Raw genomic sequence first — 24,843 nt, 5'->3', positions numbered from 1 at the left:
AGGGACGCCGCTAAACGAACAAACAGAAGATGAGCGCGAACTATCAAGTGTCACAGCTCGACACTTGAAGCACGCTAGTTTCTTTCGCTGCTTCGGCCACCTTTGCAATAGGAGCGTTGTTCAAACTTAGAGTATCCATTGGCGAGCCTCGCTTCATATAGCATTAGTTTCTTGCTATCGCATTCATTGCTTCGCCCTTGCGGCGAAACTGTGACTTTTTTCAAAACCTCATCACTAGCGAAATAAAAAGAACAGCGCAAAAACTAAAATTGCCTTGTTTCGAGCGTTCAGGTGCACATATCAGGAACTTCTCTACTTTCATCACTGTTTTGGTCAAGACATCGCTGTAGTGTGGCACCAACCTTCCTATACCATCCTTCTAGAACTCAGTCACCGGTGCTTTCAACCATTTCTGCACAGCGGTTCGCAGCTCACTGTCCAAGAACTCCTGTCCTCCACGTCAGTTTCATGAGAAAAAAGAGATGGTAATCAAAGAGAGCCAAGTAGGGGCTGCAAGGTGGGTGATCCAACACTTCTCATCGAAAATGCTGCAGAAGCTTCTTTGTAACAGCTGCACTAGCCAGTTGCGCATCGTGATGAAGGGCGACAATGCCTGATGCCAACACTGCTCTTCACTTGTCGTGGTTAGCCCTTCGTAGACATTCGAGAGCCACGCTTTGGGAGGTTGCAGTGATGGTCATGCTAGGTTCCATAAATTCCACCGAAAGAAGACCGTTTCTGTCCTGGAACTCAGCAGCCATACACTTCTTGGCGCAGAAGGTTCACTTGAACTTCACGTTCGGTAAATCTGACTGCTTCTCTGTTTAAATGGTGTCTTCATTTCTTCAGTTTCAAAATGGAACCACATCTGGTCCCCAGCCACTATTGTGTTCAAAGAAGCTTCTCCATCAAGGTAGCACTGGAAAACATTTAGGCTAAGCCCATTCGCGGCGTTTTGTAATGGCCGATCAACATCTTGGAAATCCACTTCACGCAGACTTTCTAGTACTTGAGTCTCTCACTCACGATGGTATGGACACCTGACCATGAAGTTTTTAGAAATGAATCACTCAGCACAGAAACTGTTTTGCAACAATTTTCTTAAATCACCTAATCCACTTGCAGAATAAGATCAATTGGCACTTGCTTCCTTCCCTGCGCACCTGCATCGTGAATGTCTGTGTGCTCTGCTTCCCATTCCCTACACCACTGCCGCACCTCGCCGTCACTCAGGAAAGTTTTGCCTTATACACCATTCATTCGTCAATGAACTTCAGCTGCACTGCACCACTCAACATGCAGAAATTGGGTTACAGCACGTGATTCACAGTTAGTGGCAGAGTATATGATCCAAGGCATGTTTACATGCTCACTCTGTGCTCAGAACAGAGAGATGCGTCCAGTCAGAGGATTTCCTTGTGGTTTGTATTCAGTGGCGAATCAAACCACGGGGGGAAAAAGGCCTCTAATAGTGGTGCAGAATTGACTTGAATCAGGACGCATACCGGCAGTTATGACTGCCAGGGCTAAGCAACATGAAATGGTGGTCAATTCTATAAACGTTCCTTGAATATCAACACGCACTGAGCCCTAAACTATGGCTGCTTTAGGAAGCGTGAACAGTGAACATAGCCTGCACAATATTCAACAGAATACTACAGAAAACTACAGAATAGGGGATATTCAAAATGTACACCGCCATCTGTCGACGGTCTCATAAGCTCGATCCACCATGTTGCATGGGGCGCGAAGACGAAACCAGTTGCAAATCGCAGCCTTTCAGGTGCTAGCTACTGGTTTTTTATCTTCGTTCTGCGATGACTTCCCAATGCTTCGTGCGCTGTTCAGGTGGCGAGGGAGCCCTGAGAATGCCGGCAACAAGGTAACACTATTTTTAATCGGAATTATCAGTTACCTGAACGAAGAAAAAGAGTGTACCGACGCGAACTTGTATCGTCAACAAGATCGGCACTTTGCTTTGGTTCGAAAATGACCGGCACGCGTACGAGCGCTTTTAAACCTCAGTTCTTATTTCTCCGTGTAATTCAGTTGCTCGCCTCCATCATAAGCTTGACTTGCAGAACAGTATATTACGATATGCATAAAGCAGACTGCTGACGTCGCAGACGGGAGAGCACAATTGATCGACATTACCTTGTCGGTGTTGCAGGTCGACGAACGCAATGATTTACGCATATAAATGTGTGTAAGCAGAGCCAGGCACACGCTGCTGCGCGCATCCACGGTGCAGCCACATGAAACACGATTGGCGCAAGATTTCTTCCTGGCATCTATTTGCAAGCTTCGCAACGCAGCGCGCGCCGAAGTCCGCTTGCCGCATCTGCCCTTCGCTGTACGCCCCGTTAACCCTTTACTTTTATTTTTCTTGCGCTGTCCTCGGTTAGTGTGCGCTGTGAAGACGGAGCAGAGTTACAGAGCAGTCCAGCTAGATGGAGCTCTTTGTCCGCGATACATCGGACCCTCACATGCTCGCCTCCGTGGTATGCGAAAGCAAATAGCACAATATTTTAAAGGGATGTGTCAGTGAACGCTCACGTCTACTGTGCAAGAAAAATAGAGCGACAATTTACTATATTCGGGCGATAGATTGCGACCAGAAAACATTACAAACAACCAGTGTACATTATAAGAGCACAAATCGGGTCACTCTCTTTGTATACACGCTGAAACGCGCCATCAGTATTTTTGTTTGGTTTGCGGCGCACCGCTCATGCACATGTCCACGCCTTGCTTATTTCGTAACAGCTATGCGACACGTTGCAGCGGAGGGTGTACAGATACTAGTGGCTAAAAAACCGAACCGAGGAAAACAGCACAGTGTTATTTATTTATTTATTTACAAGATACCTGCGTTGCCTCAAAGGCGTTATCGCAGGGGAGACATCTGTATGATCATATGCTACATGTTTTACAGTGAAAATAAGCAACAAAAATATATGAGACAAGGTTAACATCAAGATAAACAAGTGAAAGGACAATAGGTTAGCATGTTCAAAGGTAACATAAAGTTGGAACAAAAACTAGCACAATTATACATTATTGTAAACACAATCGGGAATAAAAATCATGATTATCAGGTACAGAAACGTAGTCTTCCGGTAACAGGTTCCAATCTCGAGCAGTTTGTGGAAAAAAAGATCTGGAAAAATGATTTGTGTTGCAGCTGTATGCACGCACTTTCTTGGAGTGGTCGTGCCTAGTCGAGACGTAGGATGGTTCCGACAAATAGGTGCGGCTGTTAATGCCTGTTTGATTATAAAAAATACGGTGGAAAAATTTGAGTCTTAAGTTTTTTCTTCTAGCTTTTAAAGTTTCCCAGCCCAGTAATGCTTTTAATTCAGTGACACTTTGAAAAGGGCAGTAATTACTGGAGACGAATCGTGCAGCCTGATTTTGAAGCTTTTCTATTGCTTTTATCAAATAGTCCTGATAAGGGTCCCAGATCATAGAGGCGTAATCTAGGATAGATCTAACATGTAAAAAGTATAGTGTTTCTTTGACATCTTTGGACGCTGATTTGAAATTTCTGCGAATAAAAAACAACATTTTACTTGCTTTAGATATTGTGTGTTGGATATGTTCGTTCCATTTTAGTTTCGGCGTAAAGTATACCCCGAGGTATTTGCACTCTGGGACTGTGTTTATCGTTGTGCCTTCAATTGTGTATTTTGTTTGACGTTCCAATTTCTTGTTTGAAAAGCGGATGTGATTACATTTACTAATATTCAAGCTCATCTGCCACCGCTGACACCAATTTACTATTTTATCAAGGTCGGTCTGCAGGATTGTTATATCTGATATAGAATTAATTTCTCTGTAGACGACGCAGTCATCTGCAAAAAGTTTAATGGGGGACTGTATGTCATCTACAATATCATTAATGTATATGAGGAACAACAGTGGCCCCAGAACACTGCCCTGGGGCACTCCCGATGATACTGTTATGTATGATGAGCTACAACCATTAAGGACTACACACTGTTTACGACCGTTTAGATAGTTACAAATCCAGTTTTCGGTTTTATTGTGTATGTTTAAGCCCTTTAACTTAGTATTTAGCAGGCGGTGACATACTGTGTCGAACGCCTTCCTGAAATCGAGGAATAGTGCGTCGACGTGTTTATTATTGTCAAGGGATTTACCTATATAGTGTTGAAATTCAACTAATTGAGTATTGCATGAGTGACCGTTGCGAAATCCGTGCTGTGACGCAGCAAAAAAGCTCATTGATTCAAGGTATTTAAATAATTGACTGTATATTATGTGCTCAAAAATCTTGCAAGATACCGACGTTAAGGAAATGGGTCTGTAGTTTTCCACCAGTCTTCTGTCTCCTGATTTAAAGATAGGATTAACAGCCGCGATTTTCCAGTCCTGTGGAACCAACCCGGTCTTATAAGACATTTGAAATACAATACATAGATACTGTGCGATAATACCATGACATTTCTTTAGCATATATGATGGAATTCTATCAGGACCGATAGCTTTTGAGGTGTCCAGCTCCCGCAAGAGACAGTCAATACCGTTTACATCTATGGTTATTTCAGGCATCCCGTCGGCGGGGCTAACATTGGAAAAAAGGGATGCAGCTGTACCGGTGATTATACCGTCAGAAAACACCGATTTAAAGTAATGATTAAACATTTCAACCTTTTCAGCGTCTGTCGTTGTAGTAGTTCCATCGGATTTTTTTAGAGCTGGAATGGAAGTGTCATCACTTCTGCTTGTTTTTACATATTTCCAGAAGGCTTTAGGGTTTTTTTTCAGGTCTGTGTTTAATTGGGCAAATAATGATTGTTTTGTTTCCTTTATTTTTAGCTTTAGCATCCTGTTTGCATCAGCTAAGTTCTGGCGGTTAAGTGAAGTGTTATTGCTACAGAAGTTTTTGTACGCGCTTCTTGCTCTCCGTATCAACTTGCGCACTTCAGAATTAAACCACGGTTTATCTTTTTTCTTTTGCCGCAGGAATTTTGTAGGAATATATTTCTCTAGTAGTTCTAATAATTTCCTGTGAAAGGTGGACCACAAATGCTCTGCATCGCTACTTTCTGACAGACGCTGGAAAATTGGCAAGTATGTTTCTAATTCTGCTTGAATGGCGTCAAAGTTACCTTTCTCGTACAAGAATACTCGCCGTGGGATTTGCACCCGCGTCGGGACCACTGAAATGTTTAAATTTGTAACGACTGCCTCATGGTCACTTAGTCCAGGCTGCGTTGATACCTTGGTTACAACGCTGGGGTCGTTACAAAGGACAAGATCTAATGTAGCTTGTTGTCTAGTAGGAACGAGAACATATTGGGTTAAGTTGTTTAACATAAGTAGTTCTTTAAAACTTGTATTAATTCGTGATTTGTTAGTTATTGCACCATCGCTAGTCCAAGTTATATCTGGGAGGTTAAAATCACCACCCAAAAAGACAGTATCAGAGAGCACTGATAAGGTGTCAGCAAGATTTTGAATCGGAATTTCATTACTATCGGGTGGGCGGTAGAAGGATCCAAATACGAGCTTATGCCCCTTTGGGAAGTGTACTCGACACCATACTGATTCTGTATCGGTTTCAAAATGAAGTTCTTCACTAGGCAAGCCATTTGATATTAAAATAAAAACGCCCCCACCGTGCCGGTGTCTATCTTTGCGGAAGACTGTAAACCCTGGTGGGAACACTTCGATGTTAGCGATACTGTTATCTAACCAGGACTCGGTGCCTAGTACGACATGTGGCTGTACAGTTTCAACCAGAGAGGCAAAATCATCTCTTTTATTCTTTATGCTTCTGCAGTTTACTAGGAGCACTGAAAATTCTTTGAGCCCAACCGAGCCTTTGTTGCGGCTTTGAGAGGTTTTATCTTGCGCATGTCATTCCCCGCCATGAGAGCGCGCAGGCGCTCTCAGTAAAACTGGTTGCCTTGTGTTAAAGTCCCATACATATGCGTCCCCATTTATGATCGCCTTATCATATTTTAGACGCACACGGAATTCTTTGCTTTGACGTTTTTCTTTAGTGAAATCCCAGAGAAGACGCCGTTTTTCTCGGACTGCGTGACTGAAATCTTCCGAAACGCCGAGACCCGTGCCTTTAAATTTGTTAGCGTTCTGTAACACAGTTTCACGTGCTTTCCAACTCGAGAAGTTCGCTACAATAGGCCGATTTTTCCCCTCCCGGTATGCTCCCACCCGATGCGCCCTTTCTATAAGTATGTCGTCAATGCCAAGGTTGTTTTGACATACTCTTTTGACTAGTTGTTCAGAATTTTGCCATGTTTCTTTCGGCTCATTGTCGTGGATGCCAAAAAAGACCAGATTTAGCCTCCGGCTCCTGTTTTCGAGGTCGTCGATTCTAGCCGCAAGCTTCCGCTCTGAATCCTCAACTTGTGAAATACGGTTTTCAATCACAGTAGTCTTCACTATCACGCTGTCAATTTTCTTTTCAAGTTCTATTTGGCTCGTTTCAATGGCAGTTAGTTTGGACAAAACAGTTGCCTGGTCTGCCTGTAGCTGCGCGAGCACCTGTGTGATTTTTTCAAAATGTTCAGCTTCGGATTTTGTCATCGGACCAGGGTTTAGTTCCACATCCCCACACAGAAGTAATAGCCCATCGCGAAACAAGAGACACACGTCAAAGGCCGCGCATTCCATTCCGGACAACATACCCAACCAAAAGCAATACGCACAATGCCACAATAAGCGCTTGTTGATGGGGCACGACACTCTTATAAGCAAGACGTTATTCGACCGGTAACAGAGCGAGTGTTTCATGTAACCAACCTGGTACATAAAGTGAGGTGAGTACAGGCCACGAAGAGCGTCGTGTCCCAGTTGTCGCAGGCAGGGTGGGCCGCCTTTATAGCCAAGGTAGAGCGGAAACGAAACAGTGTTGCACAGGTCGCGTAGAAAAAACGTGGGGTCGACATCTGACGAGAGGTTATGATACGTGGAAAAAAATCGCTGTGCGAAATACAGTGCGCATGTACTGCAGTGCACGGTTATCTTAGAAGTTTGTCACTGACATCTCCTCTGCAACGAACACTTTTTTTTAAACTCCTACCTCGGATCGGAAGCGCACGCCACTACAGCACAGCAGTTCGGCTTTGCGATGCGGTGCTCGCCTCTTGCAGCTGAGCTTTTAAGCGCACACAGCTCCGATATTGAGTTCACATTGATTTGCGGCAGCACAGGGGGGTTAGGTGACGAAAGAAACAGCCACATTTTCTTGGTCCGAGAGCTCCGCTAACGAATACAGATCAGCCTCTTTGTGGCCTTTCCCTATGGAGATGCTAGCAGACGATTCCGAGACGGCGTCCCATAGAAGATGGCAGACGAGCCCATAGTTGCCGGAGCACTAAGCATATGATTATTCCCAATTTCTGCATGGCTAACTATAATGCCAGGAGTTACTAGTCTGCATCAGTGAAAAAAGCAGAGCGAGGGTGTGACAAAGTGGAAATTTCTGTTTTTGTACATGTAAATCTGTTCAAAAAACTCCCCACAGTGGCTAATATCTTCTATGATGACACTGTGAGCTGTGGCCTGTACATCAAAAGCATGATAATGATTATCAAAATACCTCGTGTCAAGTAGTAAGCCAACCACAAACAGCTTCAGGCCACTCACAGCTATTAATCTCACTTGAGCAAAATGTGGCAAGTCATCACATGGCACATGAATGGGTATAACACAACCTACACTGAGTGTCCTTTCAGGAACAGTAATTGAGCTCACACAATGAATGTCTTCGAAATCTAAACTCAGTTCCTGGAGCCTATCACGCAAGAGGTCAGGCAATGTGTATACATCCACTCTCTTGCTTCCCACAAAACTCTGTGATTCCTGGGGTTGAGACAACGTATACATGAATTGCATTTGGTGTCGGCGACAAAGTGTTGAACAAATGTTCTTGAAGTTGCGGGTCTTTTTAGAAAGTGATTAAAAAAATGATGTTTGGCCTCAAAGCGCATACAAGAGAGCTTCGACAGACGGCCCTACAAAAGTATGAGTCTTGGGTAATGCACTAAATAGTGCATCTTCGGTATGATGTTCACGGCAACAAACGTGTCTTTAAAGGCAAAATAAAGTCTTCAATAAGCACTTTCAAATGTGCAGCTGCACCATAGCACACTTGGGGAGCCAGAACGACATCTACCACAGCACGCAGAGCAAGATACACTTCATAAGCTGCATTTCCTTTTGGGACAATGTCCCCAACAAGCAAAGAAAAAAACGAAAAAAAACAAAGCTTTTCGGCAGTTGACCCCTTGATAGTTGATGTTCCAAATATTGCCTGGCGTGTCAGAACAGGCAACTGGACTTTTTGTCAGCTCCTTGGAGAGGAAATCAAGCAAGCCTCTCATTCAATTCTTCAAGGGTCAGGCTGCAACTTGCAGTGATGTGCCGGATGACATGCTTCATTACAAATGGTATTACACCTTCAAAAAGATCATGCATGACATCGGGTGGTAGTCCTTGAGTAACATCGAATGACTGCAAGGAACTCAGGCAACTTTTACCCGTTACGCCATAGATGCTAGACAGGTTAGGGTCTTGCTGAATCAGCTCGACGTGACGATCATGTGTCTGCTTATTTCGAATAGCGAAGTCCTCTTCGTGCCACTTCTCATTAATTACTGCTTTCGTTGCCATGCAGTAACGGCACATCGGCCCAGATGGAAAACATTCGCGGAAGCCACCTATCTGATGACTGGCCAGGTTGTCGCCGCACACGAACAAAAGCGACCGCTTAACAACTTCGCCATTTAGTTCAATACCAACTTCAAGTATCTTGAGATCTTGAATAAGTGGCTGAACAATTTCAAGCAGAGAGTATTTGGCTACGAGGGCACTTTTCACTAGAAGGACCAGGTGTTTGTCCGATGTCCTGGACCGAAACTTTGGAGGGAAGTTCAAGATAGTTAAATATCCGGCTAGAAGTTTGTGCTTCCCTCGTTTGCTGCCCAGAGGCTTGCAAATTTCAAAATCATCAAAATATAGCTGAAGAGCTGTTCGCTTTTCTCTGTCAGCATTTTTGAAGACACTGTGCTCTTTGTAGTATGTGCCGTCGCACACGTCCCGTAGAAGGGTTGAGCAGCCTTTTCCAGTTTCTTCAAATAGTTTGCGAACTCTCACAACAGCTTTAATGGTTTCCAAAATTGAAACATATTCAAAGCAGTCACTGCTACCTGGCCCAGAAAGATTTATCGTCTCAGAAGGTACAAACTTAAAAACCTTTTCCAATGATTTTCCTTGCCTGATTTGCTGGCAAGCATCTCGAGCTGTGTCACTGCATCTGAATTAGAGTTTCTTTGCAATGTCAAACGAAGTTAATAACATCATTTGCTATTTCATTTACAGTACTTTCCGGTGGTTGCCTGCCCTCCTGCCATTTTGAAAGTAGTGATGACAAATGCATGACACAGTGATGACTTGCACTAAAAACATAATCACCAGGCTCATCACTGGTTTCCTCGATGGGTTCCTCGGTGGGTTCATCCACTCCATCATGCAAGTTGGGCAGCAGCAGGTCCACAGAGCTTTCGATGGCACTTGAGAGGAACAAATGTTTGTGATGGCGGGTCACATGTTTCCGGAAAGAACTGTACAGCCTGTACGTTCTCATGCAGCCCTCAAAGCTACAATTCCAGCCGTCCCTGTGCCATGCGAGGCACAAAAATGCCGGAAAAGGGAAGCCAGAGAATGTGTCCTGTGCTGGCAGCGGTTACACGTGAATATATTCCTTCCATCCATCTATAATGAAAAAGGGTTGAAACATCGATAACTAACATTATGTATGCTAAAAACAGGCAAAAGAGGCAGAAGCCCCAGGAGCTCCAAAAATTAGAGCTACTGAGATGCAAACCTATTATAACAGCCCCAAGCCAAGCATAGAAATGAAATTATGTGCATGCTACTTGCAAGCAGCCTTCAACCCTTTCATATGCTACCTGTCCAGTAGTGTGCATTGCGAACTCGCACCGTTCCTCCTAGCATGTTACAGATGCTGCCAATTTTGAGGTTTCAGATGGATTCTCCACTTCTTGAATTTGTGGGGCTTAATGCACCTTATGGGAAAGTCACATAAAACTATTGCATAAAATACTGAAGATGACAGTGCCATTTTACCTAGGCACATGACCCTTTTTCCCCCTGCATCTCCAGCATTGTCTGCAGCTTTTAAAACAAGAATGCCCACTGATGCAATGACTATGAGTGATCTGAGAAGAAATGACAGCAACCACGTGAACTGGGTGCCTACCAGTTTCGGAATGTGTGTACATTCACAAGCGTGCACAAAGAATCATGGTGGAAGTGCTCCGAACACTACACAAAGCAGCGTGCAGCATAGTTCGGGCTCTACTCAGCTGCCTGGTATATCACTACAAAGCTCATAGAACTGCCTTCTCCCTCGTGTTACGAGAAGAACCTTAGACAAGCTGATGCAGATAAGAGATCAAGAAACATCTCAGCTGTTGGCTCAAGTGACAAGGATAATTGTTGGCAAAAAGATTTTGTCAGCTTCAGTTCCACTAACAAGAATACACAGAACAGAACATGCAAGATGAGTAAGCAGGCAGGTAGCTTTTTTTACTTTGTTAGTGACATGTCCGAAATTTTCAATGAAAGCAGCTACTCCCTCTGTTCTCTAACAGTGCACTAAGTCGTCAGCCTGGAAGCCTCGTATATGTGGACATCATGCCAACATCACACAATTTTTGGGGAAAATGCCTGAGCTAATCTTCACACTTGTTTGTGATGCAAAAAATGTCTACTATGTTCAAACAAAACATGCAAATGCGCTATCCAAAGAAGGAATGAAGGAGACTACTAAAAAAGGGAAGTAGACTACCGCCTGATTGTAGCACGAATCCCATTAGGAAATCCACGCAGATTTCTCAGAAAGAAAGCTTCTTGGTAGCCAAAAAAATTCACAGCCCATCACAATACTCCCTAATGCGAATGCTGAGCGCAGCATCGTGTTGGGGCAATGCCAAGAGGTTTGAAGTTTGAAGTTTAATTTTCTTTCTTTCTGATACAGAAAGAGGAGTAAGAGCTAAAGGCCATATTGCCTGACAGAGGCTCTTACTCCTATGCGCATTCGGCATGCATGTACACGTTTTCGAAGCGAGTACAAACAATGGAGCAACCAGAGAAATAAAAAATGTATGTGCATCATTATCACTGCAAATAAAGCAATACACGTAGACATCATACATGAAAACACTTCATGATACTTCATGAAAAACAAACATATCATACGAACACTTCAAGAACATATACATATACGCATTAAATTGTGAACTTTCAAAATTCAACTCAGACCGAAAAAAAACATGTGTATGCGGTGTACATAAAAAAGATTAGTGGGATATTTCAGCAAAGCTTCAATTTGGGCTAGTTGGTACGGCATAGCAATGTAAATGCGCTGAATGAAGCACAGACGAGAAACGTAACAATTGCGCACCACTTGTCCTGTCCCTTGTTACGTTTCTCGTCTGTGCTTCATTCAGCGCATTTACATTGCTATTAGTGGGATATATTTTATTGATAAGTTATCGTGGAATGTAACAGGAAGTTTTTTACAAATTGTTTAAAGCGGGGGGCATGAAAATCTATGTGATTCTCAACAATGTTTAATAGCCGGGGTATTTGATACTCAAGGTCCTGACGCCCGTAGTTAGTTCGCATGAGTGGTGGCATTCTCATTTGGTGGCATAATTTATATCGAGGGGAAGAAATGGGTAGGTTACTAACATGGAGCCTGTGCTTTTTTATGTGCAAAAGTAATCTATAATAGTAAATTTGATTTGCTCTGATTAATGAGTGTTTATCAAAAAGATTGTGTGTGGGTAAGTCTCGCGCTCTACCATGATAGTTTTCGAAACATCGTATTACCCTTTTTTGCAGTTTTATTAATTTGTCGTAGTTTTTTGCAGTTGTTGTTCCCCATATTGATGCACAATAGCTCAGTTTTGTGTAAAAGAGGGCGTGGTACATTGCTTTCTTTAGTGTTAGTGGTATAAGACTGCTAATTTTATACATAGAGCCTACTACTTTACTGAGGTCGCTGCTGAGTTTATTTACATGATTGTCCCAAGAGAGGTTTTCTTGAAACCACACCCCCAAAAACTTTTGCGTTGCTACCTGTTCTATCTGCTTTCCTTTAAATGAAACAGTAATATTAACAGGCATTGGCTTATTTATGGGTTTAAATATTATATACTTAGTTTTGCTAACATTTAATTGAAGTTAGTTTAAGTTCAGCCAGTCAGATAACAAATCTGAATAATCATTAATGTCTTTTTCAATCTGTTGTAGCGATGCATTTGAAAAGAAAAGGTTGGTGTCATCCGCATACATGACTATGTTCGGTGCAGGTGAAATGTTTGGGAGGTCATTAATGTATATGTTAAATAATACTGGGCCAAGTATGGATCCCTGCGGTACGCCAGTCCGTATTTTAAGATGTGGAGAGGTGACCTGATTGAGTGAAACATACTGAAAACGATCCGTTAGGTAGCTTCGCATGAGATCTAAAGTTGTACCGCGTATCCCATAGCTATGAAGTTTAGATAACAGTATTTCATGATTCACACTGTCAAATGCTTTACGCAGATCCAGGAATAAACCGACCGTGTATAAACGATTTTCAATATTTTGTAGTATTTGATGTTTTATTTTGAGGAGTGCATCCTCACATGATTTATTTTTCTGAAATCCATACTGAGATGTACTAATTATAGCATACTTATTTAGGAATCCTTCCAGTCGTGAGTTTATAACAGCCTCAAAAAGTTTTGCAAAGAGCGGTAGTATTGAAATAGGTCGGAAATTGTTTACAGAGTAGTCTGCGCCCCCTTTGTGAATTGGGGAGACGCGGGCTATTTTAAGTTTGCTTGGGAAAATTCCGCATTCGAACATTCGATTGATAATGTGGGCTAGAACTGCAGATATGATATCGGATACGTATTTTATGGGAGATGCCAGAATACCGTCAAATCCTGCAGCTGCATTGCACTTAAAACTACTGATTACCCTTTCTACTTCACCTGCAGTCGTAGGAAATAATACCAAAGAATTTGGCACAGATTGTTTCGCTACAGTGAGTCTTATATCCTCTGGATTGTCAAAGGAAGTACTGTTACAGCATTCAACAAAGTGACTATTTAGGGCACTGACGGCTTCATGGTCTGTAAGAGTACCATTTACCGAAGATATTCGTACGCCTTCACAAGTAGCATTCACTCCAGACAGCTTGTTAATTTCTAGCCAAATTTTTCTTGGATTCGTATATATGCGAGAAAAAACCTTTTCATAATATTTTTCCTTCGCTTTTCTTAGCTCTGAATTTACCTGGTTACGATAAGTCTTAAATTCGGCTAATTGATTATTATCCCGTGTTTTAATGAATGTGTGGTACATTTGATTTTTTCGTTTAATTTTTGTGAAAAGCGCAGCGTTAACCCACGGTTTCCTAATTCTTTTAGGTCGTTTTATAACACTATGTTGCGGGAAGGCTTTATCGTAGCTAACAATCAGTTTATCAAAGAATGAATTGTACGCCTTATTCGGGTCACTTTCAAGCAGTTCAGATTCCCAATTTATTTCACTAATAAGTGAGCGAAATAGGGCTAGCGTCGTTGTATCAATGAGACGATAGGAAAAGGTGTTACGCTTGAATTTCGTAGAGCAGGGCAGAAAACAAAAAAATTGGAAGATGATCGCTTATGTCAACGGACATGACACCGGCAGTCACAGCAGGAGCATGTACATTGGTGATACAAACATCTAATAGGGTGGCACTAGAAGCAGTAACTCGTGTTGGCAGTGTTATAATATTCGAGCATGCGTAAGTGTACATCAACTGCTTATATTCTCTAGTTGTTGCATTTTCAGCCATCATGTCTATGTTCGTATCACCTAGTATGGCGAACATTCTGCCTGTTTCGCTGAGGTAAGATAGAAGTTTATCCATATAGGAAAATAACTCTTTTTTGTTTCCGCAAGGTGGTCTGTAAACTACTGAAAATGTTACTGTTTTAAGACGAATAGTGAGGCATTCAATGTTTTGATTACTCAGAGGAAAATCCGAAATTATCTCCGAATTTAGGTCATTTCGTACATAGACAGCCAAGCCACCACCCCGAGCATAGGGGCGGTCTAATCCGTGATACTTGTAGTTACCAAGCAGGAAGGGGTAGTCCTTATCAGAAAGCCACCTTTCAGTAAAAAGAAGCACATCGAGATCGGTTTCGATCTGTTGAAGCAACTCTTCAACTTTATCTTGCTTGTTCTTTAAGCTTTGGGCGTTTAAATGAAAGACTGAAATATGTTTTTCAAGCCCGGCAGATGTATTTCTAAAGGAAACGTAATCATGATAGAGACATTTATCGATTGAAGCCATGACTATACTGAAAAAAGTAAAAAAGAAAAGGCTTTGAGTGAATAAGATTAGGTAACCATCTTGCTGATGTCATCAATGCTATAAATATGGAGAACAGGAGATGTTTCATTACGTCTGGCCATTACTTTCCCTCCAGTGGTCCACACGTATTTCCAACCGACCTCATTCTTCTTTTGTTTTGCAGCACTCAGTAACTGTTTGCCTTGCCTTGTCAAGTGCTCATTGATGAACACTGGGCGATTTTCATCAAAACCAAGCATTCTGGTGTCAAGTTTTTTCTTTCTTGCTTTAGCAAGGAAACCGTTCCTCTTGATGCGGCGCACAAATCGAACAATATGTTATGCTCATTATGCTTAGCTGTCGGCAATTTGTGGCACACATCAATGTGTGCCACAAAGAGCACTTCGAGGTTCGGCTATCCACAGTCGTACCAATGTAACTTTCGTTAAATGCTGCCGCAGAAAGTGCTAGCGCCCCGAGTGCTATGCACATCACTCTGGGCATTGCAGGTGTCGTAAACCAAGCGAAATGTTTACAGTCCTGCCACAGCAAGCGAAGCCAGCTGCCTTTCATGTGCCAGCCCTGCATGTGCTCTTTCGTCCTCGTTTCTTTCTCTCTGCTTTTTTTCTTAGTTTTTCTTTACGGTTGAGCCCCTTTATAAGAGCCATGCACGGGGGAGAAATTCTTGTCTCTTATATGAGGTGTCTCTTATAAAGGAGTTGAACTGTATTACTATTTTCATTCATGTTTCTGTCTTGCTCTCTGTTTTCTTTCTATCTCTTTTTCGTGTCTCTTTCTTTATCTTCCCTTATGTCTTCCGCTGTTATTTTCTATCTCTCTTTATCTCTCTCCGCTTCTTTCTCTTTTTTATCTCTTTCTATTTTCTCTCTCTTTTTCACGTCTGTTTATTTCTGTCTCTTTCTCTTTCTACGGCTTTTGCTGTCTCTATATTTTTATGTCTTCATACCCCCTTTCCCCTTCCCAGTACCGGGTAGCCAACCGGACCTCTTCCTGGTTGACTCCCCTGTCTTTCATCAACCATTCTCTCACTCTCCCTTTATTGCTCACTGTACTAAGTGCGGAGCTGTTCAGGGGCCTGGGCTGTCATATGGTCTATGCTGTCATCGCTTGGCATAACGTACCATCTGCAGCATACTGAGTGCATGCTAGCAGCAAAGAGAAGTCCTCTTCCTCTTGTTCTTCAAATGTCTTGAAATGATATTAAGTGCACAGCAATTTAGGGGCCCGGGCTTGTGCAGCGAGGACAACAAAGTCTGCGTAGGCACGAGCAGAGCTAGACCTGTCGCATGCAGCATTAAATGATCTAGCACCTAGCAAGACTGGAGTAAGCGCTGAGAAAAGGACTGCACCCTTGCTTGTCATGGACACCGGGCAGCTCACTCATGTCGACAGAAGACGGAGTAGAAAAAGTGCGCCGAGAGTGACTGAAACAACGCTACGAGGGAATGCATGAGGCCCTCGAAAGGGGAGACTTCACTTCTATCGAAGAGTTCCAAGCGTGATTTGGTGACTGTTCTGCACTTCCTACAGCTTTCACATCCACTGCAACTGCATGAAGTTTTTCTCTTACTCTTTCTTTCTCTCTCTCATTTTCCCCAGTTTGCTTGACACTTGTTACAAATAAAAGAGGACGAAGGGGCAAGGCTCACGAGCAACTGCCACGGGCGCTGGCACGCTCAGTTGGTTCTAATCCTTCGATACAGCCAGACGGCTGGGTTCTGTTTTCTCTCTTGGTCTATTTCGTTACATTCGTTCTGGTGCCGAAAATCGCCCGGTCGTCTAGTCCTCGACCTTCCACCATGGACCAACTACGCACTAAGCACGGCTTCGCCCGAACCGCCATAACCAAAGCCCTCTCAACACTCGACGCCCTGCTCGCAGATTCGACCACCCCGGCTGGCAGGCTCCAAAAGATCCTCGACCTAATCGTGGTAAAGAACGCCCAACTCGTCCACTTCAACAGCGAAATCCAGGCCGCACTTCACGATGATGAGTTGGAAGCAGACCTGACTACCGCCTACGAGTACGAGGAGAAAGTCAGCTATGCACAAACGAGAGTTTGCCGCGTAAACGCGCCGCGGCCCCCGACGCCACCCGCATCCGTCCCTGTTACCGCAAGTTCTACCAGTGAGCCTCTCGCATCGACATCGACGCAGGTAGCAAATTCACCTTCGCCCGGCCTCTCAACTCCAACGCCGCCATCTCGCATCGCCTTGCCCAAGCTGCACATCCCACGTTTTGCCGGTGAGCGGCGCGAGTGGCAAGGATTTTGGGACCAATACCGAGTCAGCATTCATGACAACGACTGGATCCCAAAAATTGACGAATTCAAATACCTACTGACATACCTGACTGGGCCAGCCAAGGCAGCCATTCAAGGTATTTGCCTCGCCGAAGCTAACTACGACGTAGCCATTCAGACCTTGTCCGACCGTTTCGGCCGTCGCGACATGCTAGTCGACGATCATCTAGACAGTTTGCTGTCTGTCGCGCCACTTCGAAGCTCAGCCGACGTGACCAACTTAAGGAATCTCTATGATGAGACAGCGTTTCGCATCAACGCACTGGAAGGTCTCGGAGTGTCTCCAGGAGAGTATTGCACGGTTCTGCGGCGCATCCTCTTGAAGGCGTTACCTCCGGACCTCAGCCTCCTGTATCGTCAGCGGCAAAAGGAAGCCCTGCTAGCGGAAAACGCTGATGCATCTCAAGGATCCCAGTCAGAACAAGTGAAAGACCTCATGAACTTCAGTCGAGTTCAGATAGAAATACGGGAGGAAAGCGGTCTCGAAGAAGCGACATCGTCCACAAGCCGGCAGCATCCGCAGCGAGAATTCCGGCCACCACAACCACCCCTACCATCCGCTGTGGCTTTATCAGCCGAAGTTCGACCCCCCCCCCCCCTACTCGCGCCCCTGCCTGCAACTCGCGCGAACACATTACTCAGGAGTGCTCCGAACGCCTCACTCCGGAAGAGAAACGAAAGAGGCTTCAGGTGGACAAGTTATGCTTCCGCTGCGCCAAACGCAACCACTTCGCCAACGATTGCCGAACCTCCAGATCCCTGCAGTGCCACCAATGCGCTGGACGGCATTTGACTTCGCTATGCGACATCAACAAGGTCAGGAACAGGTCACAGCGCACCGCCAACGCCTCGGCACCACAAGATCGCACATTAGGGTCTGCCACAACCCCACCTCGAACAACTTCAGTGTCAACTAGCCGCGCTGGTCTCACGCCCGTGCTGCTGCAGACTGGCAGGGCATGGGCTATCGCTCCAGAAAAGACAGTGCTCGTTCGCTTCCTGCTCGACACAGGAAGTCATACGCTCTTTCGTTAGGCAGGACATCGCTTGTGCCTTGAATTGTCCCGTTCGAGGAACTGAGCGTCTTACCTTGTTCACTTTCGGGAAAACGCAACGTCCCGCGACTCTGACTTGTGAGCGCGTTGCGGTGACGCTTCGGAGCCAACATAGCAGTAACCAGACCACAACAGAAGCTCTGGCAATACCAGAAATTAGCCCAGTGACAAACCCTCCAGCAGACAGCGAGCTCGTCACCATGATGACACGACAAGGTATGTTCACGGCTGATGCACTTCCAGAAGCGACAACATTCCGGGAGGACGAGATCAGTGTATTAATAGGGTCGGACATCTACTGGGACGTGGCAACCGGACAAACACCCAGGCTTTCCCCTCAGATAACAGCGGCAGAAACCCTTTTTGGATGGACCATTCAGGGTACTCCGAGCAACCTAGCGCAAGGATCGAGAACGCGAGCTTCTTCTCTCTTCATCGCTGTCAAAGAAGTCACTGAAAGCGATACCGCCCTGTACATGCGAATTGCCAAGCTATGGTGCATCGACTCTCTAGGTGTGCAAGACAGTCCTGACGGCAGCCAAAGCGACAGCATCGCCCTTGAATTGTTCGAAAATGACGTGCCCAACAAAGGAGAGCGCTACGAGGTTCCCCTTCTTCTTCGGGAGCCTGGTCTGGAAACCGGACAAAGGTACTACGACCTCGCTAAACAGCGGCTCCTGATGCGGCTCCGTCGCTTCCGACGGCAACCAGATCTTCTTGTTCGTTATGACGACACCATCAAGGGATACTTAAATGAATCCCACGCAGAACGAGTTCCAGACAACGACACGGTGCCCAAGCCCAACACGTACTATATGCCGCATCATGGAGAAATTTGTCGTGATGCCGCCACCACCAAGCTTCGGGTTGTTTTTGACGCGTCATCTCATGCTCCCGGTCAACCATCCTTGAACAACGTGCTCATGAAGTGGCCTAAGATGGATGACGACTTACTTAAACTTTTGTTCAACTTCAGAATGCATCCAATAATCATGGTGGCTGACATTAAGAAGGCGTACCTTCAAATCAGCATTCGCCCGGAGGACAGAGACGCGCTGCGTTTCCTATGGGTTGCTCATCTCCCGACGGAACACGAACCATTTCCGCCAATCGTTCAGTGGCGAATGACCCGCGTGCCCTTCGGCGCTAAGTCCAGCCCCTTTCTCCTAGCAGCAACGTTACATCACCATTTCCGAGTCTCCGAAGAGCGATTCCCCGAAACAGTGGAATGCCTCCGACAATCATTTTACGTCGATGATTTAGTGGTCGGTGCGGACAACCTGCAGACGGCTCAACGGATTTAATCGGAGGCGAGAATCATTCTAGCGGACGCCGGCATGGAGCTTCGTAAGTGGGCATCAAAAAGCTCCTTGCTAAGAGAACAGCTCCGGACGGACCGACTATCATTGGAAGATGAAGGCGGCGATCCACATACAATGAAGGTCCTCGGGCTTTGCTGGGAAAGAGACAATGATTCCGTTATCGTGAGCACCGACCACGTCATCAAATTTGTATCAACCAAGGAGGTTTAAAAAAAACTTCTGGAGTGGAGGTCCCCTATACGCGCCCACGCGAGCGGGTGAAGCCTGGGAAACCGGTTGGCAGTCATTTTGCTCCGGGCAAGAGGCAGCGCAGCTTGAGCGCGGACAGCGTAATTGTGAGCTTCCGCGGGGGCGTTTCAGCGTGAGAACTGGATAGTTAGTGTCCCTTATTTGGCCGAATTTTTTTGTTGTCCTGCAGGATTGAAGAAGGCAGTTTTTTCCACCATAATACATGGGCTGAAGCGTGCCTGATAACACGTAGAATTCGCTTCCAGCATTCCCGAAATGAAGCACATGGAGGAGTTAATAAGTGGTACATAAAATTTTATTCACCCCCGGCTTTTACACAACTTCAAAAGAAAAAATAAGAATATGCAATGTGGTTTATACGTGAATCGATAAAGCAACAAATCCAAACTAACTTCAAAATGCATCATAATGCACACAGCCACGAATCTAACCGTATGAAACACGCGCCCTTAAAAACTAAACACAGCAAAAGAAAAGATACAAAAGCAAACTAGTTGACCAGCTTGCTGCTGCTCTGGTTTACGCATAATGCAGACAATCACGAAACTAACTATATGAAACACGCACCCTTAAAAAGTAAACACAGCAAAAAGAAGAGATACGAAAGCAGATTAATTGACTAGCTTGCTGCAGCTCTTGTTTACACTCGTCTATAATTTTTTTTAAAATAACAGTCCTTAATTGTCAGCCGTGTTCTTACTCCGCTCTGGGATTTTTAAATGCTAGGCATTTCTTAGCGAACCTTTGGCATATTCAGCGTTTTTATCTACGAATCTATCTACCTAGCCACCTACGCCGAAGTGCTCTCATAATCGCCTCCTTAACTTGGTGTACAGCAAGATCGGCATGGGAGGGTAAGAGGATTTGACGGATATGGCTGTCGTATCATGACATGAATAACAGGAAAATCCTGTCGCGTAGGTCGTCAAACCCTTTCCTCCAGACACGTGTGGCACATAGCCGTTTACCACTGGCCGTGGTGTACGGGTATAAGCCACATGTGATTGACAGTTTATATCTACCCAGGAACGGCGAAAACAGACATTGGTACTTTAAATGCGAGAGCGTTAAGAAAAACCGACATCGGGAGCGTTGACCCGACGAATGGAAAGAATAAATATTAAGATCACAGCAGGAATGTAACCCAAGCATTCTGCGTGGCCATCAAGTATTCTACCACAGAGGTACGTCGGGTATATAGACTGGTTTGGAAAAAGAGCCTCTGCAGGCGTAATTTCGGTGCAACGTCAAGTGTGGGATTGATAGGCGGGCGAGTTGGAACTTATCCATCTTTGCGCAGCGCACGAAATTGACAAGGACACAAGAGAAGAGGACGGGACAAGCGCTGAGCCCGAAGAACTAGCAATAAACTGTAGTAGGATTGATAGGCGGGCGAGTTGGAACTTATCCATCTTTGCGCAGCGCACGAAATTGACAAGGACACAAGAGAAGAGGACGGGACAAGCGCTGAGCCCGAAGAACTAGCAATAAACTGTAGTAGGATTGATAGGCGGGCGAGTTGGAACTTATCCATCTTTGCGCAGCGCACGAAATTGACAAGGACACAAGAGAAGAGGACGGGACAAGCGCTGAGCCCGAAGAACTAGCAATAAACTGTAGTAGGATTGATAGGCGGGCGAGTTGGAACTTATCCATCTTTGCGCAGCGCACGAAATTGACAAGGACACAAGAGAAGAGGACGGGACAAGCGCTGAGCCCGAAGAACTAGCAATAAACTGTAGTAGGATTGATAGGCGGGCGAGTTGGAACTTATCCGTCTTTGCGCAGCGCACGAAATTGACAAGGACACAAGAGAAGAGGACGGGACAAGCGCTGAGCCCGAAGAACTAGCAATAAACTTATTGCTAGTTCTTCGGGCTCAGCGCTTGTCCCGTCCTCTTCTCTTGTGTCCTTGTCAATTTCGTGCGCTGCGCAAAGATGGTCAAGTGTGGTTGTGGTGCTGCCTATCTAATTTTGCAAGAAAGCAATACGTAGCACGTATGTACTCCTACGATACAGGCGTCATATCAGATTAACGTCTGCGGTTCCAGTGTTGGCTACGCTTTTATAGCAGTGTAATAAACATTACATTTGTATTCCTCTGTTTCATCAAGCTATATTGAAGCATTGCTCGACCCAGAGGAATACATTAACGAAAGTTACGTATCATATCCACATGGTTGTACCATATTGTGCACTTAGGTTCGATAATACTGACCTATGTACTCTTACGTGAGGGCTGGCGTTACGCTGCACCATAAGTTACCCTTTAAACGCCAGTGTTGTCGACGTGCCTGGTAAGCCCACGATGTGGACACAGCTACTGCACTTACAAAAACACGTTGATCCACCTCGTAACGCTTGGCTAAAAGCCATAAAATACAGCATAGAAGTACTCGCTGACTGCTTCGCATGAAACAGATTTCCACAACGCGTGGGATCTGCCGAATTTTCTTCCGGTTGATTTCTTTCGAAATGTGGTGAAGCCTGATTTTACAGCGAAAGCTGTTATCAGATCACTACGGCTGTGGGGTGGTTGTCCGCTGCCGCCGCCGGTGTCCGTAACTACTATCGCGTGAAATAAGAAAAAAATGAAATAAATAAAAATAAACAGGCTCAGATGAGATTCGAACCCGGGTCCTCAGCGTGGCAGTCGAGTATTCTACCACAGAGCCACGCTAGTGACTGGAACTCCTTTGCATAAGCATCCTTACAGGCGTCATGTCGGGCAAGGAATTGCGTTAAATGTGTAATATAGCGTGTCAGAAGAGTAAAACAACCACCAGGCGTCACATATTGCTAATTGCGCAACGAGTGACCGGATCGTTAATTGCTTCAAATCCATTACAAAAGGCTCAGCCATAATTCTTCATCCAGCAACTGCAGGCAGCATCAACAAAGTTCACATAATGCCTTACAGATGTGTAGCGGGTGCCTCGCTTATCCGCAGAAAGATGAATAATGGCATAGTGATTGCTTCCGTACTTTACAAAAATTATGATTTGCGGCGTAGTGGGTACCTTGCAAGTGTACTTGTATTAGTTCCCCCAAGAGAGTTTAGAACTGGATCTAGAAAGGCCGCTCTTCCAGCTTTCGCGGTGACTGTGCTGCGCGCAGGCCCGGCGTTTTTTATGTACAGCTTGGCAGTCTTCGACAAATTGTAAATGGGGTTATCGGGTGGATCGCAGTCCAAAAAATGATACATCCACAACACTCGCTTGTCATCAAAAGAATGGAGAAATTTGCCATCTGTGGAACTTCCGCGCGGGCTCAAGCGACGACCCACACGTTTTCTGCCTGGAGCAATATGGCGGTCGTCGGCTTCAGCGGCGGCGCGCCGCCTCCACTCCAGAAGTTTTTTTTCAACCTCCTTGGTATCAACCATGCCCACCGCAAAACGAACAACGCTCCAAGGATTCGCTAGCTTGTACGATCCTCTCGGCTTCCTCACGCCGTTCACTATTCGAGCTAAACTGATGTTCCAAGATCTATGGAAAATGAAGCATCCTTGGGATTGCCCACTACCGCAAGAACAGCTAACAGCATGGAACGCCTGGTGTTCCGAGATCCCGACGCTACGCGAGGTTCGCCTGCCACGACAAGTCAACAGGGCGCTAGGGCATCCAATTAAAACCACTGAGCTACACGTCTTCGCAGATGCTAGCATGCGGGCGTGCGGTGTAGCTGTCTACGTGTGTGCTGAGTCAATGCACTCGCAAGAACGCAGTACTTACCTTCTTATGAGCAAGGGCCGAATTGCACCACTGAAAGCTGTCTCTCTGCCTCGGTTGGAACTGCTAGCCTGTCTTACAGCGGCCGGCATCTACAACCACAGCAAGAACATACCATGTTTCCAAAAGACAAGACCGTTTTTTTGGACTGACTCTCAGATTGTCATTCACTGGATGTCACAAGAACGAGGGCACCGCGACGTCTACGTCAGAAACCGAGTCACAGAAATAGAGCAGCATACAGCGGGCCACAAGTGGCAGCACTGCAAAGGCAAGGAAAATCCGGCCGACCTATTGACAAGAGGTATCACTGCGGTCGCGCTTCTTCGTTCATCTCTATGGTGGAGAGGTCCTTCATGGTTTTCTATGCCCAAGCACGCCTGGGAGGATGACGGGAGATGCCCAAAGCCCATTTTAACCGCTGAAGAAGTAGGACCTGAGGCCGAAGGCGTCGTCCACCTTGCCCAACAACATGCATTACTCAAGGTCACCGACTACAGCCGGTACTCACGCCTTCTTCGAGTAACGGCGTGGATCTACCGTTTCATCGATAACGCAGCAACACGGCGAGCGTCGACAGTCGGACCGCTAAATGCCCAAGAAATCTCACGAGCTGAATATTACTGGATCAAGCAAGTCCAGCATTCGCACTTTCCTGACGACCTTGCAGCACTGTCGGCTGGAAAATCAGTGCCCACTTCCTCCCATCTCCTGCTTCTGCGTCCGTTCATCGATGACGACGGACTCACACGCGTTGGAGGGCGCCTCCAACTTCTGCCCGGCATCATGGCCCTCCGTCACCCTATCGTGCTTCCTGGTGGCGACGCTGTCATTGAGTTGCTGATTCGTTCCACTCATGAGCGAATGCTTCACTCAAGTGTCGAGCACACACTCACCGAATTACGTGAGCGCTTCTGGGTGCTGAAAGGTCGAAAAGCTATAAAGTCCGCATTAAGAGGCTGTCTGATGTGCCGACGACGCAAGATTGCCCCGGAATCGGCACCCACAGCGTCATTACCAAAAGACCGAATTACGGAAGCAAGCCCATTTGCGGTTGTCGGAATTGACTTCTGCGGACCACTTTATTGTCATGCAGCGAAGTAGACTAGCTCTAAAGCCTACATAGCCATCTTCTCATGCGCTGTAACGCGCGCTCTACACCTAGAACTCACAACGGACATGACTGCCATCAGCTTTGTCGCAGCTTTTCGGCGTTTTATCTCCCGTCGCGGAACACCGACCACCATATACTCGGATAACGCACTGGCCTTCCATCACAGCGCAAGAGAGCTCGGAAATCACGCAAATTCCAGTCTGGAAGACTTCTGCAGTGACCACCGCATCGAGTGGAAGTTCAGTGTCGAGGGAGCCCCTTGGTTGGGCGGATGGTGGGAGCGACTCGTACGCATCACCAAGAACACGTTCAAACGAGCGCTGGGTCGCAGCCATCTGTCCTTCAAAGAAATTTCGACGGTTCTCTGCGAGGTGGAAGCGAACATCAACAGCCTCCCGCTGACTTTATCTGCTGAACCCGACGACCCACGCCCACTGACACCTTCGCACTTCCTGCTCGGCAAACGTGCGACATGCTTGCCGCAAGATTTCGGCGCCGCAATCCCTCAGTCAACGGGCGTCAATCTGCGACGTCGAGTTCTACATAGACAAGCGCTGACAGATCATCTGTGGAAGCGCTGGCGCAAGGAGTACCTGTTGCTTCTGAGGTCGGCCCACGAAGCGGCAC

At 45.7% G+C, this 24,843-nt stretch overlaps 2 protein-coding genes across 2 annotated transcripts in view; one reads left to right on the top strand and one right to left on the bottom strand.

Moving 5' to 3' along the window:
- LOC125759517 (uncharacterized) overlaps nucleotides 1-15,827 on the bottom strand; it is a 45,876-nt gene extending 30,049 nt beyond the window's left edge. The window contains exons 1-3 of the mRNA XM_049418387.1: nucleotides 15,793-15,827; nucleotides 9,469-9,566; nucleotides 5,248-5,822 (exon numbers count right to left, since the gene is read on the bottom strand). Of these exons, the coding sequence (XP_049274344.1) occupies nucleotides 5,248-5,822; nucleotides 9,469-9,566; nucleotides 15,793-15,827 (708 nt within the window). The remainder of the gene's footprint in view (nucleotides 1-5,247; nucleotides 5,823-9,468; nucleotides 9,567-15,792) is intronic.
- Nucleotides 15,828-18,000: 2,173 nt separating this feature from the next.
- On the top strand, nucleotides 18,001-19,104 carry LOC119403655 (uncharacterized). The gene has a single exon (XM_037670571.1). It carries the CDS (start codon nucleotides 18,001-18,003, stop codon nucleotides 19,102-19,104), a length of 1,104 nt encoding a protein of 367 aa, XP_037526499.1.
- Nucleotides 19,105-24,843: the final 5,739 nt, after the last annotated feature.

The sequence above is a fragment of the Rhipicephalus sanguineus genome, chromosome 8 (genome assembly GCF_013339695.2).
Source record: "Rhipicephalus sanguineus isolate Rsan-2018 chromosome 8, BIME_Rsan_1.4, whole genome shotgun sequence".
Classification (NCBI taxonomy): domain Eukaryota; kingdom Metazoa; phylum Arthropoda; class Arachnida; order Ixodida; family Ixodidae; genus Rhipicephalus; species Rhipicephalus sanguineus.
The sequence above is the reverse complement of the archived record's forward strand: the minus strand, read 5'-3'. Positions and strand labels throughout refer to the sequence as shown.